The 13,913-nt window shown below is 28.1% G+C and overlaps 1 protein-coding gene across 9 annotated transcripts in view; it reads right to left on the bottom strand.

Moving 5' to 3' along the window:
* Positions 1–13,913, bottom strand: part of LOC117177852 (dystonin) — a 454,633-nt gene that overhangs the window by 93,137 nt on the left and 347,583 nt on the right. For all 9 annotated transcript variants that reach the window (XM_033368865.1, XM_033368868.1, XM_033368864.1 and 6 more), the window contains 3 exons: positions 10,035–11,246; positions 7,539–7,622; positions 6,524–6,745 (listed from right to left, as the gene is read on the bottom strand). In XM_033368865.1, coding sequence (XP_033224756.1) covers positions 6,524–6,745; positions 7,539–7,622; positions 10,035–11,246 — 1,518 coding nt within the window. The remainder of the gene's footprint in view (positions 1–6,523; positions 6,746–7,538; positions 7,623–10,034; positions 11,247–13,913) is intronic.

Raw genomic sequence — 13,913 nt, 5'->3', positions numbered from 1 at the left:
TAATTTATTACTATCGGTTCAAAATAAACATTATTTTTTTAAATTCCATTCAAATTTAATTTTATGCTCATAAAATTGAATTTTTAAAAGCACTCAGATCCGTTTACAAAATAATAATTTTCCAAATTGAAATAGTTATGATTTGTATGAAACACAATAAATAAAATAAATGATGAGAAAAATATATAATCTTTAAAAAAAAATGCTAAAATTCTTAAAAATTTTTGAACGTCTGAAATTCTTGTGAATAGAGGAGTTGGAATCCATTAAAATATGATAAAATCGAGTAAAATTACAATAAATCTGATGATATTTGGTTTTTAAATCTTCGTATTTAGTACTTGTGACGTTGTAACAGTTGCTCTCTCTTCAACTGATTATTCTTATCCGCTTGAAATCCGTGTTTCAGTCTGTATATGCAAAACAGGAGAACATTTATATCAGTACCTTTCGAATAATAACGAGGTCTGACATCAGAAATGTGTGTTATTCACTGCCCACGTTTTTCTTCGGTACATTTATGGAAAGCCGGTAAACGTCTAAGTCGCTCCACGCAAGGGCAACACCGAACGCCCACGAGATTGCTTTTCACAAACTAAACTGCAGCAGCAGTAGCAACTAGCACCCGATACCCCACCTACAAACTTCCTTATTGATTTTGCATCTCTCTCACTAAGAACAAATCTTTTATTCCAATTTTTAGAAATAAAAAACCATTTTAAAAATCCTCACTCTTCAATTCCCTTTCATTATTTTACCCTTAATCCAGAGTAGCTGCAAAAATTAATTTTTAAAATCCCCTAAAATTCAAATCTTGTCATATTTTTAATATAGAATCTTTGATTGATGAAATGAAAAAATTTTAAATTAAAATTTTTTGTCTTAATTGCTTATAGAAAAAGGGGAAAAATGTACTCTTTTTCAACCCAAAAACCAATACAGGTAAGTAATGTGCATTAATAATATGACTAATGTTGGTGCGAATTAAACAAAAAAAATCGATTCATAATATTTCAAAAGAATTCAAGTTACATTCAAAATAATTTAAATGACTTGGAACAAATTTAACAAATCCAAACAATTGCAAAGATTTGAGTAAAATTGGAGAAAAATTCAATTCAATGAAACAAAAATTCATTAAAAATTTGTTTAAAAATCCATTGAACTGGGTAGAATTGAAATGAATTTAGAAGAATTCAAGAAAATTCCCAAGGATTCAAAAGTATTAAAAATAATTCAGGATAAATTAATAAGAATTCATGGTGAATTTCAAATTAATTCAAACCAGCTACAGAAAATATTTCCTGAAATCCTGGAAAATTCATAAAAATATTTTAAGAGCTTTAAAATCTTTTAAAATTAGTCAAATAAATCCTCAGAAATGGTATAAAATCCTTTGGAATCTTTAAAAATATTCTATAACTATAAAACTATATAACGAAAAAAATGAGGTTAGAAAAATTCAAGGGAATTCCAAAGAATTTAATGAAATAACTAAGAATTCAAGGTAGCATTAAAAGACTTCAGGATGACTTAAACACTTTTCTTAAATACAATGAGTTGAGTAGACTTCAGTGCATTTAGAAGAATTTAAATGAATTTAAAAAATTAAAACAATTCCGAAGAATTTAACAGAATTGAGAAAATAAATTCATAAGAATTCCTGATAAATTCCAAATGAATTTTAATAAATTTCAAAAAATATTCTAAAATTTCTTAAAATCTTTGCAACCCTACTAAATCATTCACTTCGTGTGAAAATATTCTTTGAAATACATTAAAATATCATTAAATCCCGCAAAAAATTGAAATCGTATGCTCATAAAATTGAACACTTTCAATGATATTAAAATCTTTGAAATAGTAGGAAATCTTGTAAAATCCCTTACAAATATTTTAAAATCTTAAAAGGCCTGTAAAATCGTTCCATATCTTCCGCAATTTTGTTAAATTATATATAACTTTTGAAATCTTACAAAGCCCTGGAAAATAGTTTGAAATTTAAAAAAAAACCTAAACTATTTTGAATTCTTTGAAATCCCTCGAATTAATAAAATATACTTAAAAACCATACTATATTTTTAATCCTTCACAAATTTTTTTGATTACCTGAAATTTTTTTAAAACTTGACAGTTCCTTCCAATTTTCGAAAATGCCCTAAAATCATTCAAATTCTTTAAATTTCCCTGTATATTATTGAAATTATTTGAAAATTCCGTGGAATCGTTTAAAAAAGGCTAAATTATTTCAAAACCTTTTAAAAATTTTTAATGATCTTGAAAATTGCTTAAATTAAAAAAAAGACTAAAATATTTGTAAATCTTTAAAACCTTTAACAATTCCATGAATTTATTGAAAATCGTTGAAAATTTTTTAAAATCTCTTTAAATTAGTGAAATCAATTGAAAATTTAATGAAATCTTTTATAAATCCTAAAATATTGAACAACTTTCAAATTTTTTGAAAACTTTTTAAAGATTTCTACAATTTTTTGGAATTAAACAAAAAACCCACAAATATTTCAAATCCGTTGAAATCGCAAGAAACTTCTGAAAGATCTTGAAAATTCCTTGGAATTTTTAAAAATACCCAAAAATCTTTAAATATTATAAAATCCCGCAAAATTATATTAAATCTAATATTTCCTGAAATTCTTTGCGATTTTTAAAAATACTATGAAATCTTTAAAATTCTTTGGAATCCCTTCTAATTATTAAAATCTATTACATTTTTTTGGTGAAATTTGTTATAAATTTCTTGGAATTTTTAAAAACGCCTCAATATATTTGAAAGAATTCAATAGTGGTAAATCGATTAGTTAAATTTTGAAAAAAAGTGACTAAAGTAATATTTCAATTTAAAGAAGAGATTATACTGAATGACGATTTTCTAAATTTATTAAAAGTTTCCAACAATCTAATAATATTTGACCATAAAGGAATACAATTTAAAAAATAAATTGTTCATTCAAATCTTGCATTAGACAAAATTACTTCTTAGAAATAATCGATCCGAATTGTTCCCTTCCCAGCTGATTATCGAAATTACTTGCGAAATTATTATGGCTCGGCCTAAATTAAAGGCAAAATCGATCATCGAGATTACTTTTCAGGGCAATTTGAACTTAACGAGCTGATATATCAATCTTGTCTCGAGTAAATATGGCCATTGAGCGAAGTAAATACAGAATGATGCAGGTTGCTCGTAACCATCACGTCATTTCTGAGACCAGGTGTTGACGCATTTTCTCAAGAGTGGCTTTTTCACACAATAGTGTAAATGTGACATTTTAGGATTTTTTTCTAATTTTTTTTTAATAAGCCGTGCTCCTCAGCTTGGAATTTACATCTATAAATTACCTGTTGATTCCTTCGAAAAGTTTCTTCTCATTTTTAAGCCTGCTCGAGAATTATGTAACATTTCAATTATCAAAATATAAATCTTAGGAATAAATTAAATGTAAATCAGGACTCAAATTAAATTTCAAACAAACTAATTGGTAAGAAAATTTATTCGCACCCTAGTTCGCAACATCAAAGGTTAAATTCTACTAAAATACCACAGACGATTGCGCAAATTAGGCTACGATTTTAGGAATCTGTTCTCGTGTCCCACTAATTTCTGGATGGTCGCCAAATATTAAAGCACGATTTTTCGCATTTAAATGGAGTTCACTTTGAATTTTTAAATTTAAATTTAAATTAACACTACAGATATTGTTAAGAAAACCGGAACAACACTGGTTTTTCTTGACTTGCTTCACAAATTATTGGTTACATTGAGAAATTATTTTAATGAAAGTTGTAGATTTCTATCAAATACATTTTTTTATTGAAACCCTTTAAGTTGCCTTCCTTTTTTCGATTCTATGGACATAATTTCATTTAAATAATTGTCACTCAAAAATCCAAATATATCAAAAATACAAAAAAACACCAAATTCGTCCACACATTAAAAAAAAGTTCTAATTTCCTGTATCTTTGGTTCTAATTTACTGTCTTTATTTCTATTTACTTCTAAAAATATTTCCAGTTTTTCGCACTTATTTGTACAAACATTTTCACCCTGGATTAAAAAAAAAATGAATCATCATAACATAAAAAATAACTTTTTTGATGCAAAAAAATGGCATAATTCTGGTTATTTTCTTGTAAAATATTAAAAAATCATTAAAATACAACAATATATATGGAAGTACACAAAAGTACAAAAAAAAGATTCGTCCAAATAAATAGAAAAAATTCGAATTTCCTGTACTTTTTGTGGTAATCATTGCATTTATTGGTATTTTTTATGAATTCTATTTTCATGTAAAAATGGTTCTAGTTTTTCGTATTTATTCGTAAAAAAAATTTCACCAGTGATGGAAAAACAAAACTTTAATTTAATTTTTTTTATCCACTAGTGAGTAAAATAAAAAATTTGCACTGAGTTTGAAAGATTTCAAAAAATTGTTTACCTCTGTGTTCATATTTTTCGCGAGAAGGTTCGTTTCAAAACAAAATATTTATTTTGTAGAGATCTACAGCTTTCTCTGAAAAAACTGTTGAATATAAACAACAATGTTAAACTAAATAAATAAAAACATGTTTTCGGCTTCTCTGGGAAATTTGTTGTAGAATTCCTTAGAATATATATATTTTTTAAGCGGGACTACTGAAATTATTATTTTTACGTTAAGCCCTATTCTGCATATAGGTGAATGCCAAAAAGTTTCTTTGAATAATACATTTTTTCTAAAATTATTTCAGTAAAATACTTACATTAAAGCACGATTTAGTAGAGTTTTGAAATTTTAGACGAGTTTGTTTAGAAATTATAAATAAAAAACTACGCAAAATGTTTTGTTTCAGTTGAAAAATGTTCTATAAAATTTCTGGTTACGAACTCATCTTTTTTAGTTATAGGTTTCATTATTTGGTTTAAAATTAAAATATTTTGTTAAAAGTTCAACAATTGTGTAAAAAAGTCATATTTATTGATTCAAAATTCAACTTTTTTGCTGACCATTTATATTTTTGACACGAAAATTCAACAATTTAATAAAAAAAATGTCTTTCTTAAATAAAAATTTCTTTTTGATTGAAAATACAATTGTTTAACATGCTGCCTGATTAAAAACTAATGTGTTTCGATTGAAACTGACTTTTATTGTTCAAATTTTACATTTGTGGGCTGAAAATTTTCGGTTTGAAAATTCTACCATCTGGTAGAAAATTAAACTATTTGGTTGAAAATGTGTTTATTTTGTTAAAAGAAAAACATTTTTTTTAATCCAGTATTCCGTTAAAAATTCGTCTTTGTTGATTAAATCAAACTGTTTTTAATTTGTATTAAAATCTTTTTTTGCTTAAATATCAACTATTACATTTTTCCGTTGAAAATTCCTCGATTTAGCTTCAAAATTCAACTCCTTGATTGAAAGTTAAATTAATTTCGTGAAAACTCTTTTTTTTGTTCGAACATTTCAAATTTTAGATCAAAATTTCTTTTTTTGTTGTTTAGAAAGTCCTTTTTTTAACTGAAAATCTAACTATTTTGTTGAAAATTCATATTCTTAGATTGCAAATTTAACAATTTGGTATAAAATACAACTATTTTGTACAAAGTTAAGCACAAAATAAAAAAATAATTTTTTTAAATAAAATTATGAATCTTCAAGAAAAAATGTTTTTTAAACCAAAGTTTAGTTGAAAATTACATTTCTTTTTGAGTAGGAAGTAATTTTCTTGGGAGAAAATTTAACTATTTTGTTGAAAGTTCGTATTTTTGGCTTTTTAATTTAACAATTTGATGAAAAAATTTAATATTCGGTTTTAAATTTATGTATGCAATTTGTTAAACAATTATCTTTTTGGTATAAAATTCATATTCTCAGGTTAAAAATTAAACAGTTTTGTAAAAAATGTGTAGTAGCGGTTACAAAAATTCAAAAATTAGGTAGAAAATTGATCTATTTGGTACAAAATTAAACTGTTTTGTAAAACAAACCTTTTTTATTGACAATTAACAATCCCCAATGGAAATTAAATTACTCAACATTTGATTATAAGCTCATCTTTTGTAGTTTAACAGTCCATTTACTTAGTTTAAAAAATTAAGAAATGAAAAAAATATAAGTTAAAAATGAATAAAATAAAGTTTTTAATAACATCACATCCATTTTTTTAAAGTATTCAGTTAAAAAAAAAACAACTATTTGGTTACAAATTTATTCATTTTGTGGATTGATGAGATAATCTTTTGAAATTCTGAAGTTAAAGTCAAATAAATCGTGAAAATAGTTTCATATCCTCTTCAGTTAAGCAAAATACATTTCAGGCTGCTTGGAAAATTCTTTCTTTTGCAACATCTCATTCTCTAAAATAATCAAATTTTGAGCTATCGCCCATATATCTTGTTGGATGACTTCCCACCTGATTAGAGCCATACTGATATTTTTAATAAGAAAAAACTGCTTGTCAATTTACGATAAATAAATAACAGTTTGGAAAACAGAGAAAAAAAGTTTCTCGACTTACCTGAAGCGAGATGTCTTTAGACCCGAGTCCAGGGGACTTTCGAACTCGATCCTGAAGAAGACTGACGAGGGTGGTGTATCTCCTGTTGAGGGTGTCGAGATCGCGGGCGATATTATCCACCGTAGTGCTGGAATCTCTTCTTGGTCTCTTGACGGAGGCGTCCAGTGAGGGGCAGACCTCCTCCAACTGTTCCTTGAAAGCTCTGAGCCTCTGCCCGTAGATCTAAAGGTTTCGGTTAGTCCGTTACGGTTAGTGAATTAGACTGGTGGATCACTACCTTTAGCCGCAGGAAGCAAGAGTGAAAAGCAAACCTCGATTGAGGGACGAATCTCTTTGAATTCGGTAACTCAATATGGTACAAAATATTAATAAAAGTTAAAAATGACCACGAAAAACTGCTATTAATTCTAAGAGGAAAAGAAGGGGAAAAAAAGGTAGAAGCGATCAATTATAATCTAAGCTGTTACTTAAAATACCACACTGAGTTATCCTAAGATTCGAGCTGCAAACTGAAAGCCGCCAAGCGTCTTGAGATTTCAATCTATCCTCTGAAGCGTCCCCCATCTTTAATGATCACTCAACAAAACTATGTGTTAAACTTTGCTAATCGAATGATTAAGACGCAGAGGTGTGAGTTTCCTAATCAGTTTCTGGTTGGATTATTGCTTCCGATTATTTGCTTTTCATTGTAATCTCTTTTGTGTAACGAAAATAAAAGAGCCGTTAATTGCATTTAGATAATCCGGGTCTGGTTGGTTACGGAAAAGAAGAAAAAGTGTAAATTACCAGTGAAAATTTGTATCGTACGATTCCTGGTACGATATGCTTCAATAATTCTTACTGACGACCGCTGAAATGTTGCTTATTGCAAAATAAATTCGTGTACAAGATCATTTCATGATGGATGGTTTGTATGTACAGTGTCCACTACCTAAGACTAAGTTTCACTCACGCAAGATTCACACCAAGAGCTAGAAGCTACGTATTGCGCTCCAAGTTAGACTCTTCATCTTACCTTGCCCTCGCGAATTAATCTTCCTCCAGTCAAATTCACCGACTCGATCGCTGGCGCGCGTTCTGTTACCTTCTGCAGCAAGTTCTACAATTTTTAAGTTTTTTATAGAAAATGTATCGAATTGCGCAGCTATACGGTGCGCAGAAATGTCTTGCGCAGCTATAAGATGCTTGGAGATGTTCTGCGCATCTATGCGATGAGCAGAAATGTCGTGCGCAGATATAAGATGCGCAGAAATATAACACGCAGATATAACAGGGTGGCCGTTTTAATCGAGGAAAACAATCCATCAATAAATTGATAAATCTTCAAAATGATATCTGTTTAAGCAATTTGAAGTTAAGAAAATTAAAAATTGCACGATTAATTATACACTAATCAAACATTTTTTAAATTAGAACAAAACTGCGTTATAAAAAAAATTAATCAATTTCACTAGCAATAAAGAAAAGTTTTAATCGAACAATGGAAATTCCAACGTTTAAAATCTAAATATATCGGAACGACTGAAAAATTCCGAAAAATAAAATTGTCTGCACAGGAGAATTTCCGAATCTAAACAATTAAAAAATTGTTTTAATAATACATAAATAATCAAAATGTAGCCAATTTTTAAATTTTGAGAATTTTCCTGTTCAAATAATTTTATTTTATGGAACCAAGGTGGAAACCTAATATTTTTTGTTGAAAATTCAAATACTTGGTTCAAAATGAACTACATTGTTAAAAAATTCATTTTCGTGTTCCATTTTTTAGTGAAAACAAATGTATTTGGGTTGATAATTGTTCAACTAATTTGTTGAAAACTCGTCGTTTTGGAAGTATTATACTATTTTTATTTCATATTAAATTTTTTTGTTGGAAATTCAACTGTTTTGCTAATCTATTTGCTAATCTATTTCGTTTAAAATTCACTTTTTCCTGGGTTAAAAATTAATTTCTTAACTTAAAATTTAAGTACTCCATTTTCAGTTATAAAATTATCTTTTTTAGTTGACAATTCAATCACTTGATTCAGAATCATCTTTTAAAATTAATTAATGTTAAATTTGTAATACTGAAACAAAAGTTAAATAAAAAATTAATTAATTTGAATTATATCTGATCAATTAAAAACGTTTCCCATCAAACGCTCTTTCGTTTCTAAAAAGTTGTAAAATTTCTGGCCAAAAAAATAATTTCAACAAAATTTAGGAATTTTCTACCAATAAGATTAACTTTTTAAAAGAAGAGACGAATTTTCTGCAAAATAGTTTCATTTTTCAACTCGAAAATATGAATTTTCAACGAACAAGTTAATTTTAACCAAATAGTTAAATTTTTTACAAAAAAAAAACATTAATTTTCTACCAAGAAAATTAATTTTTGCCAAAAGAGACGAATTTTCTACAAAATAGTTTAATTTTTCAAACCGAAAAAATAAAATTTTAACGAAAATGTTAATTTTAACAAAACATTTACAGTTTTTACCAAAAGAGACGAGTTTTTTACAAAATAGTTTAATTTTTCAACCCGAAAATATATATTTTTAATTCAAATATTAATTTTAACAAAATAGTTAGATTTTTAACAAAACCGATGAATTTTCTACCGAGAAAATTAATTTTTTGCCACAGACGAATTTTTTTCAAAAAAGTTTAATTTTTAACCCGAAAATTCAGAAACTTTCTGTATACTAACGCTAACGTTCAATTTTCAATACTAGAATGACATTTCAATTTTTTCAATAATTAATTAATTTATATTTAAGGTTAGCAAATTGAAGACTTTTTTATCAATAAGTTTCAATAAATTATTAAATTATTGTTCAATTTTTAAAATCATTCATTAATTTATTTTTAAAGTTGATCAACTAAAAAAGTTTTCGGTTAAAAAGTTTAAATTCCAAACGATCCTTTCTACAAAATAGTTGTATTTTTTAACCCCAAAATATTAATTTTCAATAAAAATGTTAATTTTAAACAAAATAATTAAATTTTTAACCAAACAGATGAGTTTTCTAGAAAGAAAATTAATTTAAAAAAAAAAGAATTTTTTTCAAACTAGTTTAATTTTTCAACCCAAAAATTCGGAATCATCTTGTAAAATGAATTAACGTTCAAGTTATAATACTACGGATCAGATTTTAAAATCATAAATTGATTTAAATTTAAAGTTGAGCATCTAGAAACTTTTTTAATCAAAAAGTTTCAATTCGAAACGCTTTTTCTTCTTCTAAAAACTTGTAAAATACCTGGTCAAAAATAAAATTCACTGTCATTTCCTCGTTGTCAAAAAATAATATCAGGTGGCTTTTCGATGTTTCAGTTCAGCGGCCACCCTGTACAAAGTGCGTAGAAATCTTTCGCGCAGCCATAAAGTGCGCAAAAATCTATTGCGCAACTGTAAGATGCGCAGAGAAGTTCCGCGCAGGTATAAAGTGCGCAGTAGTGTATTAGCTTTTCTCTGATTTACTATCATCTCATATTTAAAATACATATAGTAATAAAGTACTACCTCTAGTTCTCCAGATTTGCAGTCAAGCTTGCTATAGCCATCATCCACGAAATCGGCCTCATTCTGGTACGCGTTCTGATATTGTTGAGCGAGACCATAAGCGCTTTCCGCACTACGAAGTCTGTCAACCAGCTGGCCACAGATGTTCGTCCACCTAGCATTCAATCTATTAACTTCAGCATCAAGTCTGTCCATATCCCCATGAGGTCCACGATGATTAGGCCTAGATTTCTCGACCAAGCGTCTCGCATTATGCGCGTCATCGTTCAATTGATCCATGCTAAGTTGCTGCTGTGCTATCGCATTCTGCAGATTCATCAAGTCCTCGAGAACAATCTGAAGACCCTTGATGTCTGAAGGCAATTCACCGTATGAAGCCAGCTTGAGTTCGAATTCAGAGATCACTGATGTATTGTCCTCCAATTCGGAAAGCACAATCTCAACACACTTGAGTCGCTCGATGTAAAGACTGCTCAAGTTCCAGAGATGATTCCACTTCGTCATCACGTTGTCCAGTTTGTTCCGCATCGCGGGAGTCTTTAGAGTAATTCCACGGAAGGTTTGCTGTACCTGCTCGACATCGTGTTCGAGTTTATGAAGGCCATTTTCAAAGTCTTTGTGTTCAAGCACCATGTGCTCCAGGCTGTCGAGATCTCGTGGAAGCGGCGAGGCGATGCGTAGATTCAAAACCCTCTCCGCTTCGTCCAAGGCCTGCTGCAGTGAAGAAACCTGATCGTTGAAGATACGTCCTGCGTTCTTTGACTCTTCCTCGGCTCTTGCTCGCTTCTCGAATTCGTCAAAGAGTCGGTTCACCTCGGCCATTTCGCGCTTCAATCGCCTCAATTGAGGATCGGCAGGATCGCCTTCGGAGAGAAGTTTGTCTGCATCTTCATTCAGTGCTTTCCTGATGGCAGTACGTTGATCCTGGCCCATTGCCAGGAACTGAGGGAGGTCCCAGCTCTTCACGACCTTGATCGTAGCAAATATCATGTTTTGTCTCAACCTCAGTTGCTTGCGTTGCCAGAGAGCGACACTTCTGTCGTACTGGCGCCTCAATCGTTCGGCTGCTTCGAGCGCGTCTTTGTCGGGAGGCTGAAGAGCGAAGCACACACCCGGAACTGGAGATTCGACGCCTTGGGAATTCTTCACGCGCCACTTGACGCGACCAGAGTTATCGTAGAGAGTACACTGCTCTCCTTTATCGATTGACATCTGTAACAAAAAATTATATATGGTCACGACACATGACACCTCCCACTTTTGGAGTTCTTAAATGCCCGCAAATTTATTTTGAGCAAATGATCTCGAAAATATGCTCAACATTTAAGGGAATTTAAAGCATTTATTGTTTAAAAAAATATATATCATAATTGCTACATATATGTTTTACAGAAACATTCTAGAATTAAATAAACAAATACTTTTTTTAAATATAGAATTGCTACATGCAGGTAATTAAAGAAAGTCAGGGAATGTCAGAGAAATCCTGATAAAATTAGGGAATTTTCGAGCAACTATGTCGCAACTATTTGGTTGATAATTAATTTCTTTTGGTTGAGGATTCAAAATATTTTGTTGAAAATTCATATTTTTTAGTTGAATTCAACTCTTTTTGGTATAAAATTAAAATCCTTTTTGGTTTAAATATCAAATATCACGTTTTCGGTTGAGGATTTACCATTTTTGTTTAAAAACTCAAATACTTAGTTAGAAATGAAACTACTTTGTTAAAAACACACTTATTTGGTTGATGATTCATCATTTTAGTAGGAAACCCTTTTTTTCATTCAAAATTTAATTATTTTGTTGAAATTATGTTTTCTAGTTGGAAATGAATTCTTTAACTGAAAAAATTTATCAAAATTTATCTCCATAAGTTGAAAATTCAAATATTTGGTTCGAAATTCCTGTATTTTATTGAAAATTCGAATTTTTGGGTCTATTTGGGTAGAAAATTCATTTTATTGGTTGAAAATTTACCTTTTAGGTTTATAATCAGTTTTTTCTTATTTAGAATGAATTTTTTTTCAACTAAAAATGTAACTGTTCCAGTTTTTGTCGAAAATTTATATTTTTCGATAGAAATGCAATCTTTATAATCAACAAATTTTCTGTTTTGTAAAAAATTTACTTCTATTTTTTGTTAAGAATTCATTTCTTTAACAGACAAAAAACATTTCGTTAAAACTCTGTTTTTTATAGAAAATTCATCTTTTGGATTGAAAGTTCCATTATTTGGTCAAAAATTAATATTTTTGGTTGAAAATTCATTACTATGATTAAAACTTGATTTTTTTGGCTGAAAATGCGTTCCAGGGTGTCTACTCAAATCCTAGAAAAAAATTTCTTGAGAATTCCACGTTTTTTCCAGGTATAATTTTTCGTAGTACGCAGCCATTATAATATTAGCACCATCGATTAATTAATAAATAAACAATAATAAGAACATAATTTCTTATTTCTTGAATGTATAAAATACATAAATTCTTAACTCAATAGTTGAATTTTCAACTAAAAAAAACATTAATTTTCAAATAAATAGTTAAATTTTTATCTTAGTACGAATCAGTTTTCAACCAAACACGGAACAGTAAAAATTTCACTTAGAAAAATTAGCTTCCCATCAAATAAACAAAAATCTGCAACCAAAGTGATAAATTCTTATATGGAAAGATGAATCTTCAGAGAAAAGGAAATTTTCACAAACAAAATTTAAACAAGAAAATTAAAGCCTATAAAAAAAATTCATCAATTATCAACTAAAAATGATACATTGTCAACCAAAACTTTAATAGTTAAATTTTCACTTAAAAAGAACAATATTAAACGAAAAAACTAATATTTAGAAAAATGGTTACATTTCCAAACAAACTGATGAATTTTCAACCAAGAAAAACAAATATGTAATTGAATTTTCAATAAAAATGGTAAATTTTCTACAAAAAAGACGAATTTGCAAGAAAAACATGAATTGTCAACCAAATAGTTCAATTTTCATCTAAAAAAGATCCATTTTCAACCAAGTAATTGAATTTCGTACTAGAAAATATAAGTTTGTAACCAACAATAAAATAGTTCAATATTCAATTAAAAATAGAAATTTTCCACACAAAAAAAAATTTTTTAACTAAAGTGAAGAATTTTCAACAAAAATTATGAAATTTTAATTGAAATAGATAAATTTAACTTATTTGTAGAAAATTCGTCTCTTGTTAAGAAATCAATCTTCTTAGTAGAAAATAATCTATTTGGTTTAAAATTAAAATTTTGTTGAAAATTCATATGTTTGGATACGAAATATTAAACTATTTTGTAGAAATTTCGTCTCTTTTGATAAGAAATTAATCTTCTTAATGAATGAATCTTATCTTAATGAATTTTCAACAAAAATTTTAATTTTAAAACTAAATAGATTACTTTTCTACTAAGAAGATTAATTTCTTAACAAGAGACGAATTTTCTACAAATAAGTTAAATTTTTTGTATCCAAACTCTATGAATTTTCAACAACATTTTTTTTTAAATCAAATAGATAAATTTTTAACCAACTAGATCAATTTTCTACCAAGAAGATTAATTTCTTATCAAAAGAGACGAAATTTCTACAAAATAGTTTAATTTTTCGTATCCAAACATATGAATTTTCAACAAAATTTTAATTTTAAACCAAATACATTAATTTTCTACTAAGAAGATTAATTTCTTAACAAGAGACGAATTTTCTACAAAAAAGTTAAATTTTTTGTATCCAAACTATATGAATTTTCAACAAAATTAAAAAAAAAATCAAATAGATAAATTTTTAACCAACTAGATCAATTTTTTACCAAGAAGATTAATTTCTTATCAAAAGAGACGAAATTTCTACAAAATAGTTTA

Source organism: Belonocnema kinseyi, chromosome 8 (assembly GCF_010883055.1).
Source record: "Belonocnema kinseyi isolate 2016_QV_RU_SX_M_011 chromosome 8, B_treatae_v1, whole genome shotgun sequence".
In the NCBI taxonomy this organism is placed as follows: Eukaryota; Metazoa; Arthropoda; class Insecta; order Hymenoptera; family Cynipidae; genus Belonocnema; species Belonocnema kinseyi.
The sequence above is the reverse complement of the archived record's forward strand: the minus strand, read 5'-3'. Positions and strand labels throughout refer to the sequence as shown.